Source organism: Mercenaria mercenaria, chromosome 3, assembly GCF_021730395.1.
Source record: "Mercenaria mercenaria strain notata chromosome 3, MADL_Memer_1, whole genome shotgun sequence".
Lineage (NCBI taxonomy): Eukaryota > Metazoa > Mollusca > Bivalvia > Venerida > Veneridae > Mercenaria > Mercenaria mercenaria.
In genome coordinates, this window is record NC_069363.1 from 37,879,749 (window position 1) to 37,899,568 (window position 19,820).

Here is a 19,820-nt window from a genome sequence, read left to right on the forward strand (position 1 = left end):
TTTTCATATCTTACTGAATTTGCATTCTACATCAGAAACTTTGAAACACAGCCTTTTATCAAATTATGAATAGAAATGGTAGCAAATGATTAATAAATAAAACGAGCTCTCGTGCTTAAATGTTCCGTTCAGAAATGAGGAAAAGTAAGGCAGTTTTTCCAACATAATAGCTACCGATTTTAGCATTGTTGCAACACTGAAATATGTGCATTATACAAAAATAAACCAGGGGTTCATCAGTATGTGTAAATTTCTTCCCTAAACCAAACTGCTTGACTTAACAGATACTGCAAATATAGTGAAACAGTTTGCTCATCAATGGCCTCAATACCTAATGGCTTACTTGAGAAATTCAGGTGATGTTGTTTGATTTCCTTTCATTACATAACCCTGGCTTGGTTGAGCATCAATAACTCAATCACTCAAGCAAGACACACGGTCCCTGTAAATAAACTGATTCTTCAGTTTTGATGGCAAACCTGGAGCTTAGGTGTCAAAATTGTTTGCACATTCAACGGTCAGAGAAAAATAGCTACTGTAATACAAAATTTTCACACATTATGAAAATCACAAGAGATTTTCTCTGACTACCTTATGTCAATAATTGTTGGCAAATATATTTGAGCTGATAATGAGATTACTGATGAAACGTTACAGAAAATACTGTTGGATTATTGGATTAAAGAAACTATTATAAAGTTTTAACATCAAGAGAAAAAATAATGTGATCTTGATATGCATGTTAGAAAACATCAGAAGACTTAAGCACACATTTTGAAATAAAACTTGTAGTTATTGATAAAAGATCTTTAATCAAAATATTTTTGCATTAAATTAAGCAAATCACTACAATTTGTATAGGATACTTTGTAAAACCAGGATGATAATCACAAGATAACATTTATAATGCATTATTTGCAAATGCTACGAGTGTGCTTTTATCATACATCACAGTTCCTTCCGATAATTATATGTAAATATTAAGTTCACATGAATTTGAATTACCAACTTTAATTGGCCTAGATGTATGTAATTGTTAGTAAACAAATGGCTCGCTACCCTACACTGGATTTTTTTAATCCCAGCATTCTGCTGATGCCCTTGCATTGTTTTACTGCAATGTTCTTACATAGAGAAAACAAGTTTTACATACATGTGTAACATGAAACTGTTATAATCCATGGGGAGCTAATACTCCTAGGTTTCCTGGTTTCATCAATACACACTGTTAATTCCAAAAAAGAATAATATTCACATTTACAAAATTTATTTGATATTTATAATTTGAAATAAAGACAGTCTTCTCCTCACAAAACAGCTGTTCAACAACATAGTATTAATTAAATTTTAGCCTGCTGGAGGCAAGTCATTTTGCCTTTGCGACCAGTGCAGCCCAAGATCAGCCTGCACATCCGTGCAGGCTGTTCATGGTCTGCACTGTTCACTATTCAGACTGTAAATTTTCAGTGAACCCCCTTCAAATAACAAATGGTACTGCCCTAATTGAATGACAGACCAGTCCATTTTAGAAATTTAGCAGGGTAAAGGTTAAGCCTAAGAAATTAAAGATCTCACAATAACCAAAAATTGTTTTATGCAAACTTTGATCATAATGTTCACATTAAGCTCCTAAATGTAAAGCTGGTTTGTATAACCCAGCACAGATGAACTACTGTTTTAACCACCAAATCCATAACACTGCTTCTCATGAGTTTTAGCTTTATTTTGCACTACCCAATTCTATATAATTTATAATCATTAATAAGATCTCTGCGAGTGGGTTTTTTTTAACTTTGAAGATATTTCTTTTAATGTCATTTTTATAGCCAAAAATGCATTTCTGCCAATGAAAATTCTGTCCCATGAAAACTTCTGCAAAAACTGTTAATCTGCTATTTTACATGAAAATATTACTGTCATGTTGTTTTAACAATCCAACAAGAAATAGACAAAATTCAAATATTTCAAATATTCTGTGACTAAAATTTACAACTTGAAAAAACCCTAACAAAATCCTTGTTATTGAAAGTGTGGATCAAACAGTAAATAAATATGTCACCTGGACATGCTCAATACCCAAACATAGGAATAACTAACAGCTGCTTGTTAGTTCTAGATGTATTATAAGATCTTGATTTATTTGGTGCAAACTGTTCTTATTTTAAGAGCTCCAGTTTCATTATACTTGTGTTAAATAACAACAAAGCCAACTTCATATGCATGTCTTATTCATTCTTCCAAAATCATGTCTATTCCAAGCACTTTTTCTACATCCTCGCACTTGTGGTATGCAGTTATAGACACACTGCAATAATAGTCTATTGTTCATAATAAGTGGTCATCTGGATGGTAGAATTCACTAAGCAGTCGATACACATACGAAGGGGCAGTTCCACCACTGTAAATAAAAGAATATTGTGTTACATATAAAGATACAACTGTATTAATGAAATGGTGTCACAATAAAACAACAGGTAAGAAAATAAAGGGTAAAATATCAACAAAAGTAATTTCAGTTCATATTCAGTAAAGACAGGAGCTATTTGTTAAACATATATGTGCCACAGTACTGGCCTGTCTTAGGTAACTGGGTGTATTCATGCTAAGAATACGCCCAAGTGTTTCTCCCAAGATCACTGTGTGACCTTGACTTTTAGACAAGTTTAAAGTCAATACCTAGAATAGTTATTAAGTTATGCTCCAGACACGAAATATGAGGCCTGATCTATGACTTACCGATCTGGTTCATATACTTTGCATATTGTCTCATTGCCACCTACCTATGTGCCAAGTTTAAAGTTATGCTCCAGACTCAAAATGAGGGATAAATTTGATCTTTGTGTACCATTTGTGACCTTGACCTTTAACCTACCAACAAGATGCATGCACTCTGCACATTAAAATAGCTTCATTCAATATATGATATCAAATGAAAATCTCAACAATAATTAGCATTACAGTAACTCAAGTTAACTCAAGAACAATGCTGGCTTGAACGATACACACTGCAGTTAATAGTTCCTAAAATTCAGCAGAGCACAGAACTCAAGGAGCATCAGTACTATGTATCAGTGGATTAGATCTGAAACCTGGCTTGTTTTTTAACAGGCATGTTTTGTCTTTCAGCATGCACTATATCATACACCAGAAAACAGTTCTAAGCGAAATCTTCTTTGAATGAAGACAATACAAGTAACTTGCCAAGCTTTCAACATCTAAGAAAGTTGCCAGCTACAAGCAAGAATCAAGTACGTTCTGGCCCCACATTTACAAAACATGCTGAGTCCGAGACTGAAACTTTGTTACCAAAGTTCACAGAATATCACATGACACAAACTTCCAACTGAGATTGACAATCCATACTGAATAGTCACCCGAATATAGTAGGGATGGGAACGAATATTCGAATATTCGGAAATCGGTCGAATATTCGAATATGAAAATCAAATTTGAATATTCGTAAATTATTGTATATTTTTGTTCAAAATAAGTATCATTGATTTTGGGCAATATAAGCATGCTAATTCTACAGAATAAAACCATGTCATGTTTGTTTAACGAGTATCAAAAGATGTCCAATTAACAAGAAAATAGCAATGCATAATTGGCAGGGGCCATCGTTACGGATTAAAAGTTTGCAACAGGCGTCATTGTGTCAGATGCATGTCAAAAGATGTCCAATTAACAAGAAAATTGCAATACATAATTACCTGGGGGTCATCGCTACGGATTAACAGTTTGTATTAGGCGTAAATGTGATATCTTTATATCGTTTGTTCATTTTTATTGGCGCCTGTTTTATGTAACAAGTTGTAGAGTTTTTTTTTCGAAAACAATACCAAACTTGTAGATATTGCCGATCTTTTCACAATATTTTGTACGACGTTTCAGACCATCCGCAGAATCGGTTTTCATCCGCAATCGGCCGTATTCGAATTAACTTTTATAATAAAATCAAGATAACATATGACTGATGCATAAGTTCATGTTGAAGGAGGTTTAAGTTTGCCTTACTTGCTTTTTACACAACGATTAAAAATTTTCAAAATGGCGGCGGTAATACAACAGCGCGTCACGTGTTTAAATGGGGCGACCTGCTATTTTTAGATAAAATTGCGACGGTCTAAATTATAATCGTTTTGATTTTTTGTATTATTTTGAAGCTAAAACACTGAATTAGTTAAATATGTTCATGATTATATTGACAGAATCGTGAAATAAAATGCTAGGATCGGCGGGTTTTGCTAAGTAGGATCGGGTTACCCGAAGCAAACATTTTTTGGCCTTATTACGTACGATGATCCACGCTGTAAACAAATGAATACGTTATGTTTATGCCAATCACTTAATAAGAATTGAAAGCTTCCATTAAAGCAAACCGAATATTCGAATATATTCGAATATGGCAAACCGAATATTCGAATACTGATTTCAGTATTCGTTCCCATCCCTAGAATATAGTCATTAGCTTAACATTTAATTTTAAACATGCAATTTAGGTATTAATGACAAATAAAGTTTCATTATCAAACTCAGCCAGGACTGAAAATGTTTTGCAAACCTAAGGCCTGGTCATAACATAAACACAATAATGATTGGCTATATAAAACATATTTAAATGCACTCTGACAACAAGAGACATAAATTTTTTGTAGGAGTCTCAAGTTAGATGAATTTAAACATTTATTGTGTAAAATACTCACATGTTGAATATATACATTGTCACAAGCTCTGGTGGCACATAGTCAAATATAGGGTTATGTATCTGCACTTTAGAGAGAATTTTACCCTCCGAGAACTTCATTACATGTTCTGGGCTCTCAAACTTGTTAAAGGCTTCCTGAAAATGAAATGGACAAAACTTGAATTTATAAAACTTTGCTTAGAGATGAGACTCAAAACTCCATCATCTGATTGGCAGAATCTGAACTGTAATTTGAAATTGACCAATGGCAAGGCTGTATTCAAAGTCTGGTCTCCAAACTCAGACTTATAACCTTGAACATAACCTTGAACCAAGGTTTTTCAACTGAGACTTGAGACCAGTCTCAGATTGGTTAATTTTCAGCTCAATCTTGAAATGGACTCAGGACTGATCAAGCATTGCTCCCCATGGCTTGAGTCAATTTTTAGTTTTATATCCTTCGAGTTATGTTATTTCCCCACTTTCAATTCATTGAAGAAGTAGAAGTTGACAATGATTTCAACCAAATTTGGACATATACATATAGACATATACTTGTACAAATTCAATTTATTCTTATTGTCATTTCAGGTCAAATACTTTTTACATGCAAATTTACAACAACAGTGCAACACTATCATACTATAAGCCCATCAAAGCAAATTACTTCTGACTTTAAAATGTCCTACTTCTTGAAAAGGCTAGCTGCAAATTTTCTCAATTTTGACTTATTCAAGGGACATAACTCTAGAAGTACAAAGGCTATCTAGCTGATTATTAAACCTGACAAATACACATTCCAACTAGGGACAAGAACTGTGTAAGTTGTTAAGTGAACCCTCCAATGTTTACATTTTTAAGTAATTTAAAGCCCATAACTCAATAGAGACTAGGAGTATCTTGGTGATTACCAAACTTGTTGGAGATATTATGACCAAAAATATTGTGCCCTGGTTTGGTGAACCTGGATAGAACTGCTCAAAGTGAAAAGTGGACAAATGTAGTGGGCGTTTCTCATGACTCCTTCAATAGTATAAAATTCTAATGCTAACTGCACAGATGTGATAAAGCTTTAAAGGTTATTAAATGCAATAATGCAATATTTCTACCTGATCTTCTGAACAAAGAAATTCTGGGGATAACTTGAAAACAGCTGCACACACAACCAGCTGAAAAAAAGAAACAGACATGAAATTACTGAACACATATTTCACAAAGAAATAAAATAGATTCCTTTTAGTAAATGAATGGACAATGTTCTATGAACTGCAGTTATAAATATTGTTTTGAATTAAGTTATAAAAGTACACATCCTATTACCTCCTCACAAAACAAGCCTGCCGATACTCAACAGATTAATATAACTTGGACAGTAGACATACTTTCTAACTTCAAATCAATATATTTCATAATCTCGGCACAAACAAGAACTGTTTGTAAATCATGTTAGGTTATCTGACTCCAGTCTGAGATCACTGTGTCTTGCCTTGACTATAACTCAAACATAAGGTCATGTCGACACATCAATACAATGAAGTTTGAAAGCAGTTGGCCAAAGGATTCTCAAGGTACTAGGTGGAAACCATTTTCAGGCTTATTAAGTCTGACAAGAGTAAGCCAAACTGCTTATTACTTACTGGGTGGAAAACGTTTTCTCTCTCAAGGTCAATTTGACCTGGACCTTTGACATACTGACCCACACAAAACAACAGAGGTCATCTATTGATAACAGGCAATCATTCTGTGAAGTTTGATACCTGCAGGCCAAAGCGTTCTTTAGTTATTAAGCAGGAACCATTTTCAGACACAAGGTCACCACGACCTTTGATTAACTGGCCCCCAAAACAAACATCTTATGGAGTTTAATAATTGTAAGATATAGTGTTCTTTAGTCATTAAGCAGGAAACCATTTTCAGTTTCAAGGACACTAAGACATGGACATACTGATATTTAGTACAACAGTAATGAACTGACAACAGGCAATCATCCTATGAAGTTTGACTATTATGAGACCAAACATTTATTATTGATCAGAAACATACTGGTCCACTGACTTGACTGACAGACAAGGAGCAAAACAATATACACCCTCTCCTCCGAAAGTTGGGTAGCAGGGATAAACATATTCTCGAAAAGTATGAGGAAATTTAAGCATATCCTAAAGGAGACTCTAAAAACCTTTGTTCCAAATACTTAGACCAGGTCTAGGCTGTAACTCAACGCCTAAGTCAAAGTATATTTCTGTATATGTCAAAACATAGCACATACTCACAGGCACAGAATAATGTTTTGCAGCCAAAGCTATTGCATGACTTCCATTTATTGCCTTCAATCTGAAATAGCAGTAATGTAAGACAATACTAAAAGACTTTTTTATATCTACAACATGCAGAGAACAATCTCTCTGGAGTGACCCCAATGGCTAAAATAAATATAACTGAGCCGCGCCATGAGAAAAGCAACATAGAGCATTTGCGACCAGCATGGATCCAGACCAGCCTGTGCATCCATGCAGTCTGGTCAGGATCCATGCTGTTCGCTAACGGCTTCCCTGATTGCAATAGGCTTTGAAAGTGAACAGCATGGATCCTGACCAGATTGCGTGGATGCGCAGGCTGGTCTGGATCCATGCTGGTCACAAACGCACTATGTTGCTTTTCTCATGGCGCGGCTCATATTTGTCATGAATGTAGCTCTCTGGAGATTTTATTTCGAAAGAAAATATCATAATATCACCCTTTGTAGGGAGGTACTGCTCGCAGGTGTCATTATAAAAGGTTACTGTAAAATCAATAATATCTGTGGGGGATTCATTTACAGATTTCGTGGTTGACTCAATGCAGGAAACTAATCCCAAAAAAGCTATAATGCCATTAACTTGAATTCATATCCTGATGAAATTGCCGTTTCTGCCTAAACCATGAAGTTTTGTGCCCACAAAATTAAATGATTCTACGGTATACTGTATACTGAGATTGTTACCACTGCTGTAACACTGATAACTTGTTTCACAGTTTCACTATAATGAATTAATTGAGCCGTGCCATGAAAAAACCAACATAGTGGCTTTGCGACCCGCATGGATCCAGACCAGCCTGCGTATCCGTGCAGTCTGGTCAGGATCCATGCTGTTCGCTAACAGTTTCTCTAATTGTAGTAGGCTTTAAAAGCGAACAGCATGGATCCTGACCAGACTGCGCGGATGCGCAGGCTGGTCTAGATCCATGGTGGTCGCAAAGCCACTATGTTGGTTTTCTCATGGCACGGCTCAAATCTGATTGTGTTCGTGCCTTGTTTGTGCCTGTACTGGTTAGCAGGATAAACCTCAACACTAAAAGATAGTCTGGCAATATTCTACTCAGCTGTGTAAATATGACTATGCTATCTAGCAAACCAGCAAACAAGAAAGATGACATATAGATAAAACAGACATATATGCCAAGTAACAATCAGAGCATGTGACTCAATCATGCAAGTCATTCTTAGAGATATCTAAAGATCAACAGGATCTGAAATTGTGCTAGTAAAAAGTAAAAGCTGGTGCCCTATCTTAATGTAACTGTAAGGTCATATGTTACTTGTTAACTTAGCAAGACTACATAAAATTTTATACAGTTGAATATCGTTACCTCAATATCGGTTAGCTCGATACTCCAGTTAGCACGATGTGTTTGAGTCGGTCCCGATTTTTCCCTATTTATCTTAATGTAATTATTTATCATTATCTCAATATGATTAGCTCGATATTTTGTTTAGCTCGATGAGATTTTTCAGTCCCGTCAACTTACCTGTACTGTTTCTACACCTTGATTTGTCGATATCACAGCTTGTCAAAAATATCCATGTTATTTGTAAGGTGTGAAAATCAACCTATTGTTGTCCGGCGGTGTATTAATCATATTCAAGTTAGTTTGTACGTATGCTTTGTTTGTTATTTAATCTTTAGTCCAATTTAAATGTCAGGAAGTTTGCATTTAATTCCCAATAATTAGTGTTATAAAACACCGTGCAAGCAGGAAAGCTGTTTTCAAATATAACAACTAATTTGGATGAAAGATTTTCTGTTTGACGGAGTAAAATCTGCCATTTACGACTGAGTAAAAGTATTTAACTGGCAAAGTTTTGTTATTTAAACACAGTCAAAATGACTACTCAACTAGGAACGTTACCGCTGTATTCAGACTTGTTTAGGGAAGGATTAAAAATGTTAATGTTTAAATGTATATTTTGAAAAAATTAAAAGTTCTATGTATGTATTTAATTAGATGTTTTATTTGTAAATAAAATTAAAATCGTATTTATGTTTTATATTATTTCTTTCCCCTTTCAAGCCCTCTGAAAAAAGCATTGGATTTAATGACAATATAGACGTCTGACACAAGTACAAAGTAGTCCCAGATAGTTGATATCGTTACGTTGAACTTCGGATATGTCGATGCAATATTTACAGTCCCTTGAATATCTCGGTAACGGTATTTGACTGTATTACCTTGAGTCGGGGCATGAAACAAGGGAGGAGGGTTATGGATCCTACAAAACATTATCATGATCACAAGATAAGAGAAACTGGAAAAGTCAAAATTAACATCTTTTATTAAGTTGCTGAGGTGGGGGACAAAAATATGCCACTTAAGCAATGACTGAATACCCCAATATGAAGCAAAGTAGAAATCAATACCGTACCCTCCATTTGCCATCACTGTATGCGTTCCTATGATCACTTTGTTGACCCTTGACATTATAGCAAACACAGCAGAATCATTGATAACTGTTGTCTCTATACCTGACTTTGCCAGGCTAACTGCAAACTCTTGACCCTGTAATATATAAATTCACCTGTATCATCGGCAACTTATTTTTCTATAACAGACTTGGCTAGAATAACTGCTTATTCTTGACCCTATAATAAACAAACACATCTGACTCATTGATAATTGTGAAAATAACTCCACTGGTTCTGACCAGCTATGTTTACTTATTATCAAGTAAAGTGTACATAAAAGTTCAATCAGATGAAATCTGGTAAAGGTTCACCTGTATCATAAACTCATGTGAACTTTAAACCTTTAACCTGTACCCTGCTAAATTTCTAAAATGGACTGGTCCATCATTCAGTTTGGGCAGTACCATTTATTATTCGAACGGGTGTTCACTGAAAATTTAGTAAATGAATAGGGAACAGTGCAGACCATGAGCAGCCTGCACAGATATGCAGACTGATCTTGGTCTGCACTGGTTGCAAAAGCAAAATCATTTGCGGCCAGCAGGCTAAAGGTTAAGGACAAATAGATCTGGTTAAAATCACAAAGATTCTGGTAAAAGGCCACTTGTCAGAGGCACAATGTATTAACAGAATGAAATATGCCAATGTTTTATAGTTCAAGAATTCCAAGCAATATTTAAATATTGCAAACATAAACATTTTGTGTTAAACTTTCTAAATTTTACAATTCAAGATATTTAACCCAGAAACTTGAAAATACTTACATGGTAGAATGGTGCACATTCTACAACTATGACCTGAAACTTTCTTTTGCGTGCAGCATCCTGGAAACAGATATGGTACACATCTGTTCAAGTAATAAAAACAACCAAATCTACCCCATAATGATACCCGACAAAATCTGTGTGATTACATAATCTCCGAATTCTTTCTTTTTTTCTTTGTCACACAGACACAATAAATGGTCATATGGTGTCTTTCCAGCCCCAGGTCTTTGAATTCTACGTCAGTATTCTTCAGTCATTATTTGGCTTTTCATTTCAGCTGGAAATGCTCAAATCTCACATGGTAAATACAAAGATTTAGTTATCAAATGGAAATTGCTGATAACGAGTATGTCCTTTCTACCTTAAAATTACTAAACTACAGTAATACCAGTATACAATTAGTACCAGCTTTTAGATGTGTCCAGATATTAAACTAGACATGGATAATAACACAAGAACATTATCATCTTTTACAGATGACATTCCAACTAGGGTCTGTTTAAGAATTCTAAATTTCTGATTTTTAACAATGCTTTTCAACCAAATTCTGTCAAAATTACACAGATGTACCCTGGAAGAATGTAAACAAGAGCTGTCTGTTGACAGCGCGCTCGACTATTCGAAGCATTGATAGAAGTATAGGGTCAAAATATTACCTGAGATTTTCAGACAAAAGAAAAGGAACAGATAAGACAAACAATGTATATGCATTTGTAGATTTGGATCAGTTTTGCACTATAATGCAATGTGTGACCATGTTGGTAAGCAAGTGTTCAAAGTGTCAAAGCCATATATCAGACAGTTGATAGACAAAATATCGAATGGTATGCGAAACCTAACTAATTTCTATGTCCAGAAAAGGGCCATAAGTCCTTGTCCTAGGTAAGTAGACTATGAAGGTAAACAAATGGTAAAGTTCAAAGCCATATGACAAACAGGTTAGGCATAATATAGACTGGTACGAAAAACTTCACTGGTTTCCAAGTCCAAAAAGGACCATAATTTAGCCAAAATAGTTGACAGAGTTATGTACTCTTGCCTACAGATGGGAATCATGGTGATAAACAAGTGTTAAAAGTTTCAAAGTCACATGTCAAATAGCTTTGACAAAACGTTGACTTGTATGAAAACTAAACCAATTTCCAAGTCCAAAAAGGGCCATAATTCAGCCAAAATAGTTGAAAGAGTTATGTACTCTTGCCTACAGATTGAAATCATGATGATAAACAATTGTTCAAAGTTTCAAAGCCACACGTCAAATTCTTTTGACAAAACATGGACTTGTACGAAAACTTAACCAATTTCCAAGTCAAAAAAGGGCCAGAATTCAGCCAAAATAGTTCACAGAGTTATGTACTCTTGCCTACAGATATAAATCATGATGATGAACAATTGTTCAAACTTTCAAAGCCACATGTCAAATAGCTTTGTCAAAACATGGACTTGTACACAAATTGTACCAATTTCCAAGTCCAAAAAGGGCCATAATTCAGTCAAAATAGTTGACAGAGTTATGTACTCTTGCCTACAGATAGAGACTGTTATAATAAACAAGTGGTAAAAGTTTCAAAGCCATATGTCAAACACTTTACACAAAATGTGAACTGGTACGAAAAACTTAACCAAGATTTCTAAGTTAAAAGGAGCCATAATTCAGCCAAAATCCTTGATAGAGTTATGTACTCTTGCCTACAACTGGCCATGGTGATGGTAAATAAGTGTCGAAAGTTACAAAGCTTTATCTCAAAAGACTTTGTCAAAAAGTGGACTGGTACGAAAAACTTAACCAAGGTGTGACGCCGACACCGACGCCGTGGTGAGTACAATATTCTTCGAATAGTCGAGCTAAAAACATATCTGTCAACACTTGTTCTCTAAAACCCTCAGAAAAGCTATGGATCTCCCAACAATACAGTGAAATGATTACCAGTAATATATGCTGGGAACTAATATTTTGTGAAATTGTGGTTGAGCAAATCCATGAAATTAATTCTATGTTACAAAGTTGAAACCCATGAATTCTTATCCCCATGAAATATCTGCTGTGACCTAAACCAGAAACTTCAGTGCCCGTGAAAATCATTGATTTAACCTCTGCTAAATTTCTAATATGGACTGGTCTATCATTCAATTTGGCAGTACCATTTTTTATTCAAAGGGATGTTCACTGAAAATTTACTGCCTGATTAACGAACAGTGCAGACAATGATAAGCCTGTACGTACATGCAGGCTGACCTTGGTCTGTATTGGTCGCAAAAAGAATTACATGCCACCAGCAGGCTAAAGGTTAACAGTATTTCTGTTAACAGATTTTGCTACTATAGATCATGCACAACAGAAATATTTAATAAAAGAAAAAGCAAATACATAAACTTTTATTTGACAGATTCGATGACAAATATACTACATTGTATTTCTTACCTTTAAAAATGATTCTACAGTTTTAGACTTCCCAGCTGTCATAATAACCTCGTTAGAATGAATGTGTTCTAAAGACTGTGTTGCTATATTATCACCACTGAAAAACAAACGTTAAATGCAGCCTTCCCAGATACTAAAGTCTCAAGATTTTTTTCTCTGTTCTGCAAAGAGTGACTCATAAATTTAAAACACGTGTTAATATTAACCCGCATTAAGTACTGTGTATTAAATCACAAAGCAAATGACATAAATGGGAATCTAAAGTAACTCCATATCACTTAATCAATACCAAACACACATAAAATCTAAATCTGGACCTGAAATAACCGAAAACCAACAATAACTTAATCAACTGTTTTCAGTTCAGTATATAATAGAATTTGTAGCACTCAAAGTGCTTACAACTTAATATATTCGAAAAGTTCAATAAATTTTGTGTTTAGCTCTAATATTCCTGACTGTCATAATACATAAAGGGAACAGGTAATGTATCTTTAAACTTGTATTTTCTCTCACAACTTTCCAGTTATGATCAAACTTCATTTGAGTTCAATCTCTTTGGTAGTTTTGTACATGTGTATTTTCTAGACAATTATTTTACCTAAGTCTAATTAATAAAGTTGAAAAGATGCATAATTGTATTTAGTTACATACATAAATCAGAATTATAGTTTTGACAATAACCACTCTGTTTTTGCCTTTTGTTCACATATCAGATTTCATTTTTACCTCTTGAGTGAAGAAGTAGTCCAAAGAGAATAAAGTGATGGCTAAATGTACTAACACATACACACAGTGCAATAACTATGTTTGCCATCCAGAGAGTATAGAAATAATGCCTTCTACCAGTATATCATAAAGCTTAACACCTTAAGGAAGCACAGTCATGCAGGAAAAGAGCTTCAGACTGCTGGTATGGAGGTCCCAGGTTCAACACCCACTGAGACAATTCCTTACCATGGTGTAAGAGCTAGCCAGAAGTCCATGTAACAGTCATCAAACATAGTTCATATCAGCTGTGAGAAATTTTTCTACAATGGAAGTAAACTACATAGGCTTAAAGTAAATACCTTGCTTACATTTATGAGCAAATACTGTGAAATCATTTAATTTCGTGTGCATGAAATTTTGTGGTTTTGGTCGAAACAGCAATTTCGTGGGGATATGAATTCATGGATTTCAACTTTTGAACATAAAATAAATGGGAATTTAACTGTTCATTGAGGTTAAATTTCGTGGATTGTCTAAACCACGAAAATCCACAAAAATTAGTCCCCCACGAATATTTATGACTTCACAGTAGCATAAAATACTGAACTAGGTATACCTTGTTTCTAGCTCAGTTTTCAGTTCTGTAGTTGCCTCTATCACTGTAGCCTTCAGATCTCTTACAGGATGTGTAAAATCATCAATCTGTCCTTCTGCTGTCAATAATTTCTACAAAAAAAAAAGGCATTCATTCTTATTTTATATTCATATTTTTATATACTTTTTTATACTGATTTATTTCTCTCTTTTTTTTTTGGACAACAACCTTGGGCATTTTTTTTTTAAATTACTAGTAAAGTGTTTGAACACTGATAATAAACTTCTACATTAAACTTCTACTGCAAACAATACTGTCTAGTTTTAACTCAGTTATAACTGTTGTTTTTTTCCATATTCTTATGGTCTAGCTAGAAATGTCAGAGAAACTGCTAGTCCAACTATGAAGTAATATCTGACACATAACCAACAATAAGACTTGCAATGATTATAAGAGACAAAAACACAGATTATTTCTGTGATTTTACAGATATTTAACCTTTAGTCTGCTAAATTTCTAAAATGGACAGGTCCTTCATTCAATTTGGGCAGTTCTACTTATTATTCAAAGGGGTGTTCACTGAAAATTTACTGACCTAATAGCGAGCAGTGCAGACCATGATCAGACTGCATGGATGTGCAGGCTGATCTTTGTCTGCACTGGTCGCAAAGGCAGAATCACTCGCTGCCAGCAGGCTAAAGGTTAAAGAAAAATCTTTCTTTTTTTTATTTTAATCAGTAAATGTTTTTTAAGTAGAATACTATGACCCTGAATTAATTCTTTTAAATATTCTTAAACAAATATGCTACTGATCCATGATTCTCTCTGAAATAACTTCAGCATTTAATGAGGAAATATTAATGGCAAATTCTTGTAACAGAGATTTCCAAGCAAAATAAGCCAAAGTCTATGACTACAGATTCAAGCATGGTACTATATTATACTGTTTTAAATCTAATTATTTCATGATACTGGTTTTTGTTGTTTGCGGGTGGTTGTACTGGCCTAAGGCCAAGAGCTAATATGACTGCCAAGGGATAAATAACAGGGCCAGTATGAAATTACTACCTTAATGCTAATCTTATAATTCAGCTTAGCACTGGCCCCCTCTATCTAACAAACAAAATGCTTGAGTACCATTCTTGGCCATGTTTTCTCGTATTGGCCCTACATAACTGTTCCTAATTTTCACATACCAGCTCAACTGAATTTAGTACTGGTTCAGTATGTTCCATACAACATGCACAATTTATCTAATACTGCACCCAGTCTGGCATAATTGACTAATACATACATGTAATGATTCCTGAGGATCACCTTCTTCAGACCTGCCTTTCAGTCCACTGAAACATTGGTGCATCCATTAAGCAAATATGAATTAACAGTCTGAACATCAACAAATTTTCTTCAAGTTTCATCCTACATTAAAACAAAAGTTTTCTGTAAGACAAACAATGCTTGACTATTCAAATTGTTGTCCCAGAAGCAGGAATGTTACCCTAAATGTTAAAATATCTTTAGAGTTTCAATCCAGTATCTGCATTAGTTTTGGAGATAGTAACTTGCATGCAAAACTTTAAACAGGAATTTTTAAGTCTCTAAACACTTTTTCATACAGTTTTGCTTGACAACAAGAACAAAGTAAAAAAAGAAGATTAAAATTTAATTTTAATCACAACTGAAATTATTGAATTCCACAAAGATTTGCCTCTAATGGTACATGGAATGTCTAGCATTATGTGCATCTGTGATACACTACCCAACTCTCCAATCAAGCTGTCTGCCAAAATGATAAATATTCAAAGTATAACAATTTATATGGTTTGGGACCATTCTTTCTATAAAATGAAGACACTTCTTGCATCTTCATCATATAAACCATATTGGCTACGTAGCGATAAGACGTTATTTTTATCGGTGCGTTGACCGTACGTATGGTATAGCAAAGTATCGACAAGTGTCATACTTAGCTTCGGTAGGTGCTCGAGTAGGGCAAATAGGCTCGTCCTGTGACTTATTCCTCACAACGGTATGCTCATAGAACCACTCGATTAATTGGCCGTCGTTGGAAATCTACGTTGGACACCGGACAACCGCCACTTTTAAGGTATTTAGGGTCTATTTATCTACGTGAAGGTATTTTGATCTTGATCAAAATACTTGATCGTAAAGCACTTTAACTAACACTTAAAATAGGTTAAATTCATAACTTTCACATAAAAATCGTGCGCGTCGCTTTACATTGTTAGGCCGCAGGCGTTATAAGATTAACTGATCGTATAGGTACAATAGGATTAACTAACACCACTGCACTTTACTGTTAGTGTAGATAAATTACAAGGTTTATACTGACTTATAGAGAGTCAGTATCTAGGACATAGTGTACAATATAGAAAATTGACGGTTTGATATATATTGTACAATTACAAACAAGCTAATTAATAAGGCAATTAGTGCATATAGTAAATAACTGCATAGAGCGATAATATATATATATTATAGGTTATTACGGATAGTTAAAACAGTCAATAAAAACAAATTAATTAAAGTAGACGATTTTGGCAGATAAAACTTAACGGATAAATTCATAAATTCTGTATAAGAATATATTCGTAAATCTAAAATTAGTTACTTAATAGGAATAAATTAAATTAATCAAGCAGACATAACAACAATGGGTAAATCATCAGGGAAAAAGTCCAAGTCACATGGGGGATCACCCGGTACAACCCCCATAGTAAAGGCCAAGGGGACAGCTAGAAAGCTTCTGTGTGCCGACTTCGCCCCGGCGGGCGGCTCGACACCAGTTAGTAATATGCAATCCCTGGGGAAGGTAAAGGGGAAGAAAAGAACGAGAGAAACTTCTCTCAACTCTTCTTCAGGAAGTCCTGCAAACAAGGCCCAGGCAATATCGGACTCGGCCGACGGATCCCTTGATCTGTCTGCCACTAGGTTACACCCTTTGAGTAACGTGACATATCCTGTCCCTAGTCCGGTAGCCAACCCTAATGACACGGACTCAAGTTTAAGTCCTGGGAGGCTCACTATTGATAGTGATCCGCCAACACCACCTAGTGAATGCCACACCGGTGTACCGTCACCCAAGTGTGATGGTAACATCGAAACACCCCCCGATCCCTAGCCTACCAAGGTTAAACCCAAGGCAGGACCAAGACCCTGTCTCATTTAATGAGACAGAAGCACCACCCTGTACAACAGCAAAGCCCACCCTGGTGCACCGGCACTAGATGATGTCAACTATCCAGAGCTTGGCATCCCAGTTACACCAGCCACCCCATCATTGCCACGGCTAATGAACAATGCCGATCAACACCAGGGTGAACAGGTACCACCATATACCGGTGTACCACCCTGTACCACCGGCGCCAATAGTGAGCAGTCGACAAACATGTCGGTGCAGGCTGACACTGAAGGCACATGGGAGACTAAGAGCTCTAAGAGATCAAAGGGGGCATCGCCAGCGGCCAACACAACCACTCTGTGCTTTGTGGCAATGACACTGCGTACAGTGTCATGTGTGTTCCCGAAGCAGAGGATTCAAGAGATATCCTCGCTTTCATAGCCTATGTAGGCGGATCATTTGTCAAGGACCCATCCACCGAGGGGGGATGTCCCACTTTCATGATTCGCAAAGACAAATTGGACCTGGCCAAGCAATTTACTTATCAAAAATATGACTTCGTTCTAGAGCCACTAAACACAGACAAACGCTCTAGTCCGAATAAGAAAATAGAGTCTAAAGGGGTCATTTACATAAAGGACATCAACTATAATGATAACGTTAACACATTCGCACAAGAGAACAACATAAAAGTCTACCACCGGGGCTACGAAATAGTCAATGGAAGAAAGGTGCCTTCATCAACAATAAAACTCACGTTTAGTTCTGAAAAAGCACCATTGAAGGTGAAACTAAATGATGGCACCCAAGTACCAGTATATCCATCCTTGTTATCTCCCCTAAGGTGTAACAAATGCCAAAAGCACGGACACTCAGCAAACAAGTGCACAGGTAAAACAATTTGCCCACATTGTGCAGGGCCACACTCGCATTATGAATGCCAATACCGAAACATCAAAAAATGCGCAAATTGCAACGGTTTACACAGTGCAGCATTCAAAGGGTGTTTGGCATACACAAACTATTTACAAAACATTCACAAGAAAAATGACGCAATCAAAACAGAATATGAGGCCAGAATGAGAAATGCTGGCCTTACATCTGGTCAAACAACACGTGCAAACACACCAACACAAACACTACACAACAATAAAGAATATATACATAAGACCAAGGTTATGGAAATAATCAAAAACATAGCACCTAAGATACAAGGTCAACAAATAAATGACCAGGCACTTGAACAAATGATAGATGAAGCCATATCACAGGGCAATAGCGCACCAGAACAGCAAGAAGAAACACAAACCGCGGGGGCAAGGAAAACCCCCACCCCACCCACTTCATCACATACAGGCAATGCACCCAGATACCATAACAGAAGGTTATCTGGACCCCGCCAACACAATAGGTTCAATAGACATGCAAGGCCACATGGTACAATGGGCCACAGACGCCCTCGGTGGGTACCTCACCACCCCCCACCACCACCCCAGTGGTATGCCGGATATGGTCCCTATTAGGTGACATCAGATCTAACTCCCTGTAAATTAATTAACAATAACCCCATACAATTAATTAATTAATAATGTCCGGTGTAGATTCCAAGACGGCATGTAATCGTAACTTTAATATAATGTCTTGGAACGCCCGGGGTTTGCAGGGGACAAAAATACAAAAGGTCACCGAATTAAACAGCTTCCTTAAGTCATCCACAGATACAATACATGCCGTGTGTATTCAGGAAGCGTTTAGATATGGAAAAAAAATAACACCACCAAAGCTTTATGACTATGAAATTGCAACATATCAAAAACGCACAGATCAAGAAGGAGGCGGTACAATAATATATGTCAAACAGGGCATCAAATTCACAGTTGAAAGGTCAATAATTCACAATGAATATGAAATTAACGGCATAACTATATATGGTCACAGCAAAAACATAACAATTTATAATTGTTATGTAGCATATGAAAAACATAACACCGAAGAACACTATCAAAAAATGTTCTCTAACATAACGAAACCACTCAGTAATTCTGGGAGATTTCAACATTAAAAACCCACTCTGGAATCCCCCGGGCGATCCAAGGTGTGACTCGGCCTCTGAGACTATGTTAAATCTATATCACAGAAAAATCTAGTTGTATTAAATGATGGAAATATAACAAGGCTAAGTGATTTACCAAATCAAAAAGACTCAGCAATAGATTTGGCAATAGTTTCTCATACATTGGCACAATATGCATTCTTTGGAGTTATCAAATAATACTTTTGGCAGTGACCATTTTCCAATATTGCTGGGATTAAGAATTTTCAATAAAAACAGAGGCGATTCATCACCCCGCAAATATAAGATAGGTAAAGCAGACTGGGACCAATATCATGACTTCGCAATCAGGCATTTCCATTATAACACTGAGGGCAAGACAGTGGATGAAAATCAACACACAATTTATAAATGATATCTATAGTATTAGTAAAAGAGTATACCAATGGTCAAAGGCAAGAACAATAGGAAAAAGGTTATACCCTGGTGGACTGAGGATTGCGCAAATGCAGTTAAACAAAGGGAGAATGCTAGGAAAAATTATAGCAGAAATAAGAATGATGAAAATCTGCAAAAATACAGGTCACTCCGTAATAAGGCTGTAGAGATCATTAAAAAAGCAAACGCACCAGCCTTGAAAAGTACATAACACAAATAAACCATAAAACAACATCAAAAGAAGTATGGGACGTTGTCAATAAATTTAGAGGCAAATCATCTAG

At 35.8% G+C, this 19,820-nt stretch overlaps 1 protein-coding gene across 1 annotated transcript in view; it reads right to left on the reverse strand.

Annotated features, from left to right (window-relative positions):
- Window positions 1-1,250: 1,250 nt before the first annotated feature.
- The window catches only part of LOC123525047 (translation initiation factor eIF-2B subunit beta-like), a 32,102-nt gene continuing 13,532 nt past the window's right edge, over window positions 1,251-19,820 (reverse strand). The window contains exons 3-11 of the mRNA XM_053539663.1: window positions 15,198-15,246; window positions 13,925-14,034; window positions 12,598-12,694; window positions 10,173-10,232; window positions 9,369-9,502; window positions 6,958-7,018; window positions 5,794-5,853; window positions 4,704-4,840; window positions 1,251-2,398 (exon numbers count right to left, since the gene is read on the reverse strand). Of these exons, the coding sequence (XP_053395638.1) occupies window positions 2,326-2,398; window positions 4,704-4,840; window positions 5,794-5,853; window positions 6,958-7,018; window positions 9,369-9,502; window positions 10,173-10,232; window positions 12,598-12,694; window positions 13,925-14,034; window positions 15,198-15,246 (781 nt within the window). The 3' untranslated portion in view covers window positions 1,251-2,325. The remainder of the gene's footprint in view (window positions 2,399-4,703; window positions 4,841-5,793; window positions 5,854-6,957; window positions 7,019-9,368; window positions 9,503-10,172; window positions 10,233-12,597; window positions 12,695-13,924; window positions 14,035-15,197; window positions 15,247-19,820) is intronic.